Source organism: Microcebus murinus, chromosome 4 (assembly GCF_040939455.1).
Source record: "Microcebus murinus isolate Inina chromosome 4, M.murinus_Inina_mat1.0, whole genome shotgun sequence".
Taxonomy (NCBI): Eukaryota; Metazoa; Chordata; class Mammalia; order Primates; family Cheirogaleidae; genus Microcebus; species Microcebus murinus.
Genome location: NC_134107.1, coordinates 63,053,563 through 63,067,246, shown reverse-complemented (window position 1 = coordinate 63,067,246; position 13,684 = coordinate 63,053,563). Strand labels below are relative to the sequence as shown.

The window sequence follows — 13,684 nt, the reverse complement described above, 5'->3', positions numbered from 1 at the left end:
CCATCTTTCTTTAATTTCACAAACTTCAGACAACTTCCAAGGTGGTTCTAGAGTCTTGTCCCAAATATTTATCTCCTCTTTGAGGACTTTCCACTCCATTGCAATTTACTCCACTATACTTGCCTAGCAATTTGCACCTGCTCCCTCTTCAAAGCCTCATGTACCCCTCAGACCCTTCCCAAAGTCCAATAACAAGGCTGAGATAAGTTAGAATGTTTCAACAATGCTTTAGTAGATGTGGGATCCCAACAGGAAAATATAGGATGCCATGAATCTAGACATCCTGACCTAAAGATGTAGTCTACACAGCCACCACTTGTGGTCCAATCCATCTAGGCGCAGCATCAGCATCACCTGAGAACTTGTTAGAAATACACATTCTCAGGCCCCACCTCAGACTTACTGAATCAGACAGAGTCTCTGGGGGTTGGCCCAGCAATCTGGTTTACCAAGCCCTCCAGGTGATTCTAATGCACTCTAATTTTGAGACCTGCTCTACAAAAGAATTACCACCTCTCTTGTATGGAGATACAAGACACTGACCTATTACCTCAAGCAAGTCCTGTTCCGGAGCTCCTCCTGAGATGAAGCTGAAGTCAGTCTTCAGGTGAGAGCACATTCTTGCTCAGCTTTTTAACCTGTGCCCTACACTGCTTCCCTCACTCCCCTTCTCCTAAGAGCACTCCCTAATAAAGTGCTTTCATTTCTGGTGCTCGGCCAAAGGCCGTTCTTAACTCTAAGGAGGAAACATAGACATTCATCCTTTTCCAAGTAGGTCTGAGATAGACGGCCCCCTTCCCTGCCTAGTAGCTCAACCAGGCATTCTGGGTTCTCTGGGACACAGGACTTAGAGTGCTGAAACTCAGGAGGTCCCAGGCAAATTGCGATGAGTTGATCACCCTATTGCCTCCACGATCCTCCCTCACTTTGTTTCTTTTTCCTTTGGAAAGCCTCTCCCTTGGTGACAGATCCAGAAATAACCTCCCACTCAGAAGTGACCATATGTACCCATAGGAACCTGGCTTTGTTCCACAATGGGATAACCATTATCTCTATCCAGATCTTACACAAATCATTTGAACTTTTCCCTTTATGACACCTTCCCCTCCAGCATCTCTGTGGTATGTTTCAACCAAGGTCCAAAGGCTTTTCTCTTGGGCTTGGAACCTGACTCTGTGAGGAACTTTTAGTTTTTGTACTTTGCAATTTCTTCAAATGGCTGAGCAGTTGTCTGTAATGCTTATAGCCTCCTACAGTGATTCAGCTCATCCCTTTGGGAACTCCAGGTTTGGAGCTGTAGGGTTGTTCCTGTGCCCAAGTATTTTTAATATACTGCCCTTGCTTTGAGAAAAAAGTCCAGTTTCCATGGTATGTGAACTCTTTTCTGGCTTCATCTATTGCTAGAAACTCTCTGGGTCTCAAATGATAAAAAAGAGTCTTTTCCAACTCTGGTAAGACCACATACCTATTGTGCCTGAGAACCTTACCAATCCCTTTATAGTTGCTCAGGTTGTATGAGGCAGTATTTAGAGCAGTGGTTCTCAACTTTGATTGCACATTAGAATCACCTGGGGAGAGTTAAAACACTCCAATACCTCATTAACTTCAGGCCCATGACAATTTACTGGTCTACCCCAAATCAGGGGTGATCAGTCCTTTTGATTGGCATGGCCCTTGTCCTAACCACAAACTTGTTCTCATCTATGGTACAGAGCAGGGCCAGGACCAGGCTTCTCTCTGGCCTCACCGTAGTCTCCATCTGTTGCAGATATACATGATTCCATGAGTTTCAACAATCTCAGATGGAATTCCAAGTGGGACTTCACCTGCTTATGAGTACAGGGGTTCATGTTAATTACTCAAATAGCTTTTTCCCAACTTTTTATTTGGAAAGTTTTCAAATCTACAGAAAAGATAAAACAATAGTATAATGAACTTTTTACCTAGAACCAACTATTACTATTTTGACATATTTTTACTATTGCTTTCTCCATACACATGTGTATATACATATATAATTGTTCACTGAACCAATTGAAGGTAAGTTGTAGACATTAACATGCCTCCACCTAAATACTTCAGCTTACATCTCCTAAGAAAAAGGACCTTCTCTTACATGATTGCTGTTACCACTTCTAAAAAAATTAACAAATCTAAAATATTTAATGTATTATCTATTTTGACAGTTGTTCCATAAATGTATTTTATAGCTTTATTTTTTAAAAATCCTATCAAAGATCACACATTAGATTTGGTTGTTAGAGTTCCTTAGTTCAGAGGTTCTCACCTTGACCACATATTGGACTCAGTCAGTGAGGTAGCTGTAAAAATTATGCCTGGGCTCTATCCCTAGGGATTCTATTTTAACTGTTTTGGCATGTGGTCTGACACTAGGCTTTGAAAATCTTCCTCAGATATTTCTAAAACTCATCAGAATTTGAGAAAAACAGTGTTAGTATCTTTTAGTCTATAACTGTCTGCCTTTATTCCTTTTATATTGATTCAAAATTTCTTTTCTTTTCTTTTCTTTTTTTTTTTTTTTTTTTTTTTGAGACATGATCTCACTCTGTCACCCAGGTTGGAGTGCAGTGCCACACTCATAGCTCTTTTTTTTTTTTCTTTTCTTTTTTTGCTTCTGTTTATGTGGTGATTTTTTTTTTTTTTTGAGACAGAGTCTTGCTCTGTTGCCCAAGCTACAATGCCATGGTGTCAGTCTAGCTCACAGCAACCTCAAACTCCTGGGCTCGAGTGGTCCTCCTGCCTCAGCTTCCCAATTAGCTGGGATGATAGGCACTCGCCACCATACTTGGCTAATTTTTTTCTATTTTGAGTAGAGATGGAGTCTCGCTGTTGCTCAGGCTGGTCTCGAACTCCTGACCTCAAATCATCTTCCTCCCTCAGACTCCCAGAGTCCTAGGATTACAGGTGTGAGCCACCACAGCCGGCTCAATCCAGAATTTCTTGATGTGCTAAGTCCACATCTACTTGACCTAAGAACTTTGATATGCCCCCTCCATCAAAGTATTTTTCAGTTTCTTTTGGGAGTCCTTGGTTACACATCCAGTATGAATCCTTTCTTCTCCCAGCCTCTTTAAAATTTTTTTTAATCATTATTTTGCTGCAGTCTAATCAGTACTGCTTGGCCTATTGTTTAAATTGTTGCATTTCTTGGACCATGATTTTCCTAGGGCCTACGTGAAGATATCAATAGACATTTTTGGTGGTTTGTTTTCCCTCTTTATTACTTTGGTCTGAGCATGGATTTACCATGCTCATAACAGGTACAATAATTGTCAACACTTAACTAAAGGCTTAGGGATTATATGTAGAAAAGTTCCCACTAGCTACTATATGTGTTTGTTCTCTAAGCACAGGACTTTGATATGTCCTAAGGGGGTCCTGTACTGAGCAAGTAGTGTTATAAGCTACTTCTAGGCTTAACAAAAAACTACCTCCTTAACCAATTGCAGAGCTGCCTCCAGACCTGACAACTGTGATGCTTCCCAATGATAGAACTGCATAGTCCTGTCCCACACTGACTATGTATGGGATTGGCAATGTGACTTGTTTACCAGTGGAACATCAACAAATGAGACACGAGCAAAGGCTTGATAAGCACTTGTGCATGGGGCTTGCCCTCTTTGACTGCTGTGAGAGAAAACCAGGCAATTCCACTGTAGAGGTTATGAGATGGGGAACTAAGGAGGCCATCTTGTGCCATCAGGCCCTATTTGAGCTACCAGATAACCCAGCTGAATTAGTGATCCCAGGACTGCCCCACTGAGACCAGGCCAAATTGCATAATCATGAGTAAATAATGATGTTTTCAACTTCTGTTTTGGAGTGGTTTGTTATTTAGTAATAGATAACTAATATACTTCCTTTAGAGACTTCCCCAGAATTCTCACCCAATGACATATTTACATTAGGAATTGTGACATATGGCCACACCTATGTGCAGTACGCAAGAGAGACTGGAAAATGTAATTGCTCATGCGTGCGTGCGTGTGTGTGTGTGTGTGTGTGTGTGTGTGTAAGAACAGAAATAGTGTTAGCCTATTAGAAATAGGGAGGTAAATTGGTGAAAGGAACAGGGGAAAATGATTTTTCATTATAAACCTAATAAAGTGACTGCTTTTATAAAAATTTTAAAAATCTGTGTGCACCTATTACATTGATTAAAATAAAAGTTAAATTGATGAGCAAGGTTCAGCATTTTAATTTGATTTTCTTAAGTAGAAGACTTCTGTAAAACTATTCTCTTTGCTCATAAGGAGAGATAGCATATGCATACATTAAACAGGGGTCCTCAAACTTTTTTTTTTTTTTTTTCTGAGACAGAGTCTCACTTTGTTGCCCAGGCTAGAGTGAGTGCTGTGGCATCAGCCTAGCTCACAGCAACCTCAAACTCCTGGGCTCAAGCGATCCTCCTGCCTCAGTCTCCCAAGTAGCTGGGACTATAGGCATGGGCCAACCATGCCCGGCTAATTTTTTCTATATATATTAGTTGGCCAATTAATTTCTTTTTATTTATAGTAGAGACGGGGTCTCGCTCTTGCTCAGGCTGGTTTCAAACTCCTGACCTCGAGCAATCCGCCTGCCTCGGCCTCCCAGAGTGCTAGGATTATAGGCATGAGCCACCTCGCCTGGCCAGTCCTCAAACTTTTTAAACAGGGGACCAGTTCACTGTCCCTCAAACCGTTGGAGGGCCGTTGGAGAGTGGGGCGCACATTCCACACATGCGCACTGTGGGCCCAGGATGAGTCGGCTGCTAAGCAGGACAGGCAGCGGTAGCAAAAACACCTGGCGGGCCGGATAAATGTCCTTGGTGGGCCACATGTAGCCTGTGGGCCGTAGTTTGAGGACGCCTGCATTAAGAAGACATCTCCTGGAATGAACTAGATCTGGATTGGAATCCTGTCTCCACCATTTACTATCTGGAGGATCATGAGGATGTTATTTAATATATCTGAGTCTTAGTTTCTTCATCTGTAAATGAAGGTGATAATACTACCAACATCTTAGGGTTGTGATGAGGAATACATATAATAATGTATATAAAGTGCTTGTTTATTTACAGGAAGCTTTTGCCTATAATCCCAGCTACTTGGGAGGTTGAGGCAAGAGGATCGCTTGAGCCCAAAAGTTCAAGACCAGCATGGGGGCAACATAGTAAGACTGTCTCTAAAAATAAAAAATGAATGCTCCTGTTGTCCCAGCTACTTGGGAGGCTGAGGTAGAAGGATGGCTTGAGCGTAGGAGTTCAAGGCTACAGTGAGCTATGATCATGCCATTGTCTTCCAGCCTGGGTGACAGAGATTTCATCTGTAAAAAAATAAATAGGAGATCACTTGCTCAAGGCTTTTTAGGCATGGCTCTCTCCAGGACATGATTGCACATATTCAGCTCAAAATAAGCCTCTCTAAATTTAAAATAAATAAATAAAGTGCTTGTCACAGCATCTGTGACATAGAAAGGGCTCAATTATCACTGGATATTAGTACAGACATACCTTGGAGATATAGTGGGTTTTTTGGTTCCAGACCACTGTAATAAAGTGACTATCTCAATAAAGCTAGTCACATGAATCTTTTTGGTTTCCCAGTGCATGTAAAAGTCACATTTACACTATTAAGTATGCAATAGCATGTCTAAAAAAACAATGTACATACCTTAATTTAAAAATGCTAACAATCACCTGAGGCTTTAGTAAGTTGTAATATTTTTGCTGGGTGGGGGTCTTGCCTCGATGTTGAGGGCTGTTGACTGACCAGGATGGTGGTTGCTGAAGGTTGGGGTGGCTGTGACAATTTCTTAAAATAAGACAACCATGAAGTTTGCTGCATTGATCAATTCTTCCTTTCATGAAAGATTTCTCTCTGTAGCATGTGAGGCTATTTGATAGCCTTTTACCCACAATAGAACTTCTTTCAAAATTGGAGTCAATCCTCTCAAACCCTGCTTTTGCTTTATTGACTAAGTTTATGTGATATTTTAAGTGGTCATTTCAATTATTTGTAGTCATTTCAACAATGTTCATAGTATCTTCACCAGGAAGTAGATTTTTTTTTTGGAGACAGAGTCTCACTCTGTGGTCCAGGCTAGAGTGCCCTGGTGTCAGCCCAGCCCACAGCAACTTCAAACTCCTGGGCTCAAGTAATCCTCCTGCCTCAGCCTCCTGAATAGCTGGGACTACAGGGACACATCACCACACCCTGCTAATTTTTTCTGTTTTTAGTAGAAATGGCGTCTTGTTCTTGCTCAGGCCAATCTTGGACTCCTGAGCTCAAGCGATCCTCCTGCCAAGGCCTCCTAAAGTGCTTAGGATTACAGACAGGCGTGAGCTACTGTGCTTGGATTGTAGAGTGTTTCTTGAAAGGTGATCTGCTTCAGAAGGTTGTAAGAGTGTGGTGGGTTGAATGGTGGTCCCCCAAATGAAACGTTCACCTCCTCATCACTCGGATCTATAGATGTTACTTTATTTGGAAAAAGAGTCTTTGTAGATCAAATTAAGCTTAAGGTTTTAAGATGATGAGACTAGCCTGGGTTATCTGGGTGGATCCTAAATCCAATGACAAGCACCCTTGTAAGAGACACACAGAGGAGAAGGCAATATGTATGAGAGAAGGCAATATGTATGACCACAAGCCTAGGAATGCTGGGGCAGTTACCAGAAGCTGGAAGAGGCAAGGAATAGATTCTCTCCTACAGTCCCCAGAGGGAACACAGTCCTGCCAATAATTTAATTTTGGACTTCTAGCCTCCAGAAGTGTGAGAGAATAAATTTTTGCTGTTTTAAACTACCAAATTTGTGGTATTCATTACAAAAGCCTCAGGAAATGAAGACAGAGAGTTAAATCAAGTAATATACATGAAAATATCCAGCACATTTTAGGGCTGTGAGATTGTTGAATCAAAATCTCAAGGCTAAAAGCAATGTAGGGCAAGACTAAGGCCAAGGCCATGGTGTTTCTTACAGACCCTGCTGGGAAGTAACAGAGTTCCACATCTCTCACATCATTAAACAGAGAGAACATCCATCATTTTGTGGGGCAAATGTTTAACCTGAAGCCACATGAGAGGGATCATAACATAAAATTCCCTCATGACTATTTTGAAATTTCTTTCTCAATTCTTCATTTTACTGTGAGATCCAAAGTCATATTAACTTTTAGTTTTTTCACAAGGACTTGTGATTTTATAAATACAGTATATATAAATCCTGTCATGATCTACAGCTGCTTGAGCTATTTACTTTGGTAGTTACCTTTCCTGTCAGATTCAAAATATTGTTTGACTTGACAAGAGAGGCAACTGTTTACCTACTTCTGGTATCATTAACTGTCAAGGCTTAAGAATAAAATTACTCAGAACATAGTCATTTTCAAAGATCACTATAATTCAGGAATCACACCTGTTTATATATACAATTTTTATTTTCAAAGCTTGGTCTGTGCTTTTTTTTTTTTTTTCTTTGGATAGTATCTCGCTTTGTTGCCTGGGCTAGAGTACAGTGGCAACATCATGGCTCACTGCAACCTCAAACTCCTGGGCACAAGCAATCCACTTGCCCCAGCCTCCTGAGTAGCTAGGACTACAGGTATGTGCCACCACACCCAGCTAGTTTAAAAATTTTTTTGTATAGATGGAGTCTCAATATGTTGCCCAGGCTGTTATCAAACTCCTGGCCTCAAGCACCTTTTTTGGTTTTAATATGGCTGACAATTTAGGGTGGAAAAATCCTGAATGTCTACTTGAACTTTTTTTTTTTTTTTTTTTTTTGAGACAGAGTCTCGCTTTGTTGCCCAGGCTAGAGTGAGTGCCGTGGCGTCAGCCTCGCTCACAGCAACCTCAAACTCCTGGGCTCGAGTGATCCTTCTGCCTCAGCCTCCCGAGTAGCTGGGACTACAGGCATGCGCCACCATGCCCGGCTAATTTTTTTATATATATATATCAGTTGGCCAATTAATTTATTTCTATTTTATAGTAGAGACGGGGTCTCGCTCTTGCTCAGGCTGGTTTTGAACTCCTGACCTTGAGCAATCCGCCCGCCTCGGCCTCCCAAGAGCTAGGATTACAGGCGTGAGCCACAGCGCCCGGCCTACTTGAACTTTTTACCATGAAAAAATTCAACATTATTTGTCAAGAGCCTGAAAAAAATATTCTTTGATAAGTAATTACACTTATGAGATGACATTCCAAAAACGTACTTAAAGATTCCAACATTTTTTGTAACCCAGTTTTGCTATAGACATCCTGCTCCTTAAGACCTAAATAGGATTGATTAAAGAAAATCTCAATTTTATGAATTAAATAAAGGTAATATCCTCCCCAAGATTTCTGCACATTCCCAGAGTGCTTGTGTTCTTATGGTCAGCTTTGGTCCTCCATGCCTACTGATTCATTCTGCATAGGGATCCTATTGTCTTAAATCCATTGTTGCTGTTCTATACAACACTTGCCAGAATTAACACTCAGATATTTTAAAAATATTTTTATAAATGCCACCCCTATGACCTACATGTGCACATGGAAGACTGTGGAAGATATAGACAAATAAAGGGGAATGGATTTATAACACAGAAACACAACTTTCAATTAAGTATCAGACATATCTATTCTTAAAAGTGTCAGTCATCCCCATCACTAGGGAATTTTTATTAGTAGATTGTATTTGTTTACTGTTCTCTCTTCTCTCCATGTTCTTGCCATGCTACTCTGTGGGTGGGAATATTCTTCCCCACTCCACTGATTTAATTTGGCCAGTGGAATATATGTGGAAATTATAGTATGCCAGTTCCAAACTAAGGCTTTAGAGGCATGCCAAGTCTCCACAAACCCTCTCTTGTGTTCCTCCTATTTGCCCAGAGAAGACCATGTTCCAGTTTAACTACCTCCTTTATTGCTTTGGCTCTAGATTGCATGCATGCTCGAAGGATGTGGCTCTCCTCCTATCAAGTTACCAAACTATTTTATTAAACAAAAGTAATTCCAATATTCTCCCAACTCAATCCATAATGTAGTTAACATGTTATTTTTATCCTACTTAATTTAAATGGGAAAACAATTGGAAATAAGTCATTTTAAGTCACCAGTTATATTAGGTCTGTATAATATAATGTTATACAGCAATTAAAATTACATTATAGATGGCTTAAAATTATTGGGGAAGAGAATGCTCATTTAATTCAATGTAATTTAATTAAAGATTTGCTCCAAAAATGATTTAAAGTGGTAGGGCCTATAGGGCTGTATAAAAAAAGAAATATCAAAAAAGATATACATTAGAAGTACATAAATTACCTGAACACTATTGGTTGCCTATTCATTGATACCATCTCCTCCCTTCCTCTTTTCTAACAGAAACAGCAACATAGCAACGATAGTCAATAATGTTCAAAATACTGTCTCTGTTTCATTTGTATGGCTATATGAGACTTCTCAGATCTGTTGGGACTAAAGGAAATTATACTCAGAAAGGGAAATATTAAAACTGTACGGTAAACCTGTCATTATAATCCAAAGGAAAAACACAAATAAATATTAAAACCTTTACACATTGTTCTCATGACTCTGTTCATAGCACCGCACCAGGTTTTCAGGTCTTTTCAGGTTCTACATTTTTCTCCTAGGTTATCTCTCTCTTTTAAATTCTCTATTTATTTCCTCCATCCTCCTATGCCTCCCCACCATCCATTCTCTGTCCTTTTCTGTTGTGCTTAGTGTCCTGGAAGACTGAAAGTCAGATACTGTATATGCAGGGCCATTCCTGGTTAGCCAGAGACTTGGCAAGTTCAAGAGTGGAAGATTTGTGACAAGTCCTAGGGAATTGGTATGGGTGAAAATATTTATTCTTCTTGTTCATGCCCACCAGAGGGCACTGACTCTAAGAGGGTCTCAAAAATCATCGTGATTCAACCTGTGGATGTTAGCCAGCCAGCCTCTTTCCCTAGCTCCTCAGTGCTTGCTCAACCAAGTTATGAACAAAGTGGCTATAATGGTAGGGATAGAGACTATGCATGAGCTCTACAATATAGACTTTCTCTCACCAAAGCTGATCTGGCCACTGATGTATGTCCAACCCGCCAACACTGAGCCCCTGATATGGTATCATTCCCTGAGAGTACCAGACACTTCTTGGTGCCAGGTTTATTGCACTACAAATAAGTAAGCTATACTTTTCTGTAACAAACTGTTGGGAGACATGCTGGCATTTCTGAGCAAAAGGCATCAACAGCTTTTCTTGAGGATGTTTGCAAAGCTACTTAGGAGCAGGGAGCAGATTTACTTACATTCCAGAGTAATAAAGCTAATATCAATTCCTGGAGACATTATAGGGTGATAAAAAATGTCTCCCATGTGTTGGAAGGCAGATTTGTTTCCTGACCAGTATAATAAAGTCTCTTCCCAGAGGGAAGGTTTGTTAGCAATCCTCTTTTTTTTTTTTTTTTTTTTTTTTTTGAGACAGAGTCTCACTTTGTTGCCTAGGCTAGAGTGAGTGCCGTGGCGTCAGCCTAGCTCACAGCAACCTCAGACTCCTGGGCTCAAGCGATCCTTCTGTCTCAGCCTCCCAAGTAGCTGGGACTACAGGCATGCGCCACCATGCCCGGCTAATTTTTTCTATATATATTAGTTGGTCAATTAGTTTCTTTCTATTTATAGTAGAGACGGGGTCTCGCTCTTGCTCAGGCTGGTTTTGAACTCCCGACCTCGAGCAATCCGCCCGCCTCGGCCTCCCAGAGAGCTAGGATTACAGGCGTGAGCCACCGCGCCCGGCCGCAATCCTCTTTTAAGATTGGGAGTTTTGTAAGCTCAGTGTGCATGGATGGCATTCACCTACATTGCTGCCACGGTGCATGGGGGGAGGGGAGAATTGATCCCAAGTTGAAGTTCAGGCCATCTGCTATGCTGTGAATAATAAACTATCTAAATTTATTTGGGTTTGTTGACTCCTTACCAGTTGAATCTATGAAGTGTGGCAAGTCAATTTTGCAGCTTAGATACTGTCTGACCATGTGACAATCCCTGACCCCTCCTCCCAAATGTAATGCCTTAAGACTATAACCATTAATTATTTCTCATAAGCCTACAGACTTAGGCTCAGAGTGAGCCACTCTGGTGTCAGCTGGCTCACTCATACTTCTGTAGTCAGCTGGTGGATCAGCTGAGATGGAGCTGGTCTAAGATGGCTTCAACTGGGTCAACTTTGCTGTGTTCATGTGGTCATTTGCTCCCAAGCAGACTAGGTTAGATTTGTTCTCATGGTAATGGTAGGGTTCCAAAATCAAGCAAAAGGCCTGGGAAATTGGTATGTGGGTAGACTTTCAGCTTAGGCTCAAAACTAGTGCACAGCACTTCTGCCACATTCTACTACTCAGTCCCAAGTCTAGCCAAAATTCAAAGAATGGGGATATAGATTCCACCTCTTAGTGCAAGCAGTTTCAAAGTCACATTTCAAGGGGTATACATACAGAGAGGGGGAGAATTGGGGCCATTTTTGTAATCATTCTACCACACACTGGATCCTTTCCATCACAGAGGGAGCAGTTATTTGTCCTCAAAGGAATAGATACGTATTCTAGATTCAGATTTGACTTCCCTACCTGCAATGTTTCTGCCAGCCCAATCATCCATGGATACCTCATTCATTATCATGGTACTCTGTTTTTTTTTGAGACAGAGTCTCACTGTGTTGTGACACTAGAGTGCCATGGCATCAGCCTAGCTCACAGCTACATCAAATTCCTGGGCTCAAGTGATCCTTCTGCCTCAGCCTCCCAAGTAGCTGGGACTACAAGCATGCACCACCATGCTTAGCTAATTTTTTTCTATATATTTTTAGTTGTCTGGCTAATTTCTTTCTATTTTTAGTAAAGATGGGGTCTCGCTTTTGCTCAGGCTGGTCTTGAACTCCTGACCTCAAGCGATCCTCCTACCTAGTCTCCCAAAGTGCTAGGATTACAGACGTGAGCCCTGCTCCCACCCAGCAATGAGTTTTTAAAAATGATTGCTGGTAGTTTAGATTTGATAGACTATGGTAATAGTAATACTAGTTGCTAACATTTATCGAAAGGCACTGTTTGCTAAATGTTTTTCATTTCCCTTGATACATTTGTATATCTTATGGTCTCTGTGGGCTAGAATGTCTTTCTTTCTTTCTGGAAAAACTCTTTTAAAGCTGGATTTTTTTTTAAAAAAGTCTCCTCTATTTTTAAGAAAGCCTTCTGTGAGGAAATTATGTCTGTTTGAACCACAAAACGTTACACAGTACATTTCCGTTTTCCTGTAATGATCAATTTGGTTGTCTGCCTTCCGAGATTGCAGGACCATGAGGGTAAAGACCATCTTTTATGCATTTTTGGGTCCTCTGTACCTATCACAGCCACAGCCTCCTGCTTTTTCTAAGCATCCCACATTAACTCTTTGTAAAGAACAAAACAATGAACAGCTAGTTTCAAGTAGATTGTAAATGTTGACCTTGAATTTACTAACACTAACTGAAGCACTACACTTTATAGCCTGTAAAGTGCTTCTGCATTATTTCATTCCATTTGTCACATCTGTCATGTTAGGTATTATAAGCACATTTGTAGTTGAGGACATTTTATCAAGTGCCAGAGCTGGAGTCTGAAACTTTGTTAGTTGACTTTTGGTCTCGAGATTATTTCCATTGTACCATAGCCATAGGAATGGTAGCTTCTGTATAACTGGAACGAGGGAGCTTCAAAAGGCACCCCAAAGCACTGGTGAGGTGGCGCATAGCTTGAACAAAATCAACGCTCTGTAAAGCTACAAGCAGCAAACGCTGTGTGCAGCAAAGGATGATGGGACTGTTAGCTCACCCTCTTTCCGTTACTTTGCGAGCCCAAATCTTCGCGCAGTTCCAGGTTTTGCCTCTAGCTCGAGATCGCCCGCCTCTGCCCCTTAACTTGTACTTTCTTCCTCCCTTCACTCGGCTGAGGGCCAGTCTCTCGGCCACTCTGAGACCACTCGCAAGCATCCAAAGCTCCTATTGGTTCATCCACCCTTTCAGGTCCGTCCCTCCTGCCAGAGGCCCCGCCTCCTCCAAGCCGCACTCCCGTTTTCCGTTCCTCTAGCTCAGGAGGCGACCCTGGCCAAATCGGTCGGTACACAGGAGGGGAAGTCGAGCAGCAGGAAGTGGCCTCTCTTTCCCGAAGCCCCACTGCCTTGTGGGATCGCGGCGGGTTCCTCCAACCTGAACAGGTTTTCTGAATCCCTCCACCCCCCCTCCTTCGTAGAGTACGGAAGCTGAGAGGGCCCGCGAGCAGCCATGGCGGCGCATCTTAAGAAGCGGGTGTATGAGGAATTCTCTAAAGTGGTTCAGGTAAGTTTCGACAGGAAAGGTCCTAGGCCCTGTCTGAGGCAGGAAAAGTTATCCGAACCCCAGGCACCTTGCCAGAACAGGCGTCATAGTCCCGTGTTGAGTGCCGACTAATTGTTAGTCTGAGACTGCACGTTAGTGGGCGTGTTAGCTTGCCGCCGCTACTGTTATTAACTGATATATGTAGTCTGACGTGGTTTAAAAAAATTATTAGAAGAAAAAAATAGTACTTTACAATCTACAAAACTGTTTTATCGGTTATCTCATTTTGTTCTCTCACACAGTCTTGCTAGGTCGGGTTACATTAGCATCCTCTTTTCCACATGTGGACATTGAGCCTTC

The 13,684-nt window shown here is 41.6% G+C and overlaps 1 protein-coding gene across 1 annotated transcript in view; it reads left to right on the top strand.

Annotated features, from left to right (window-relative positions):
- Positions 1 to 12,925: 12,925 nt before the first annotated feature.
- Positions 12,926 to 13,684, top strand: part of INTS4 (integrator complex subunit 4) — a 103,636-nt gene continuing 102,877 nt past the window's right edge. The window contains exon 1 of the mRNA XM_076002338.1: positions 12,926 to 13,345. Coding sequence (XP_075858453.1) covers positions 13,292 to 13,345 — 54 coding nt within the window. The 5' untranslated portion in view covers positions 12,926 to 13,291. The remainder of the gene's footprint in view (positions 13,346 to 13,684) is intronic.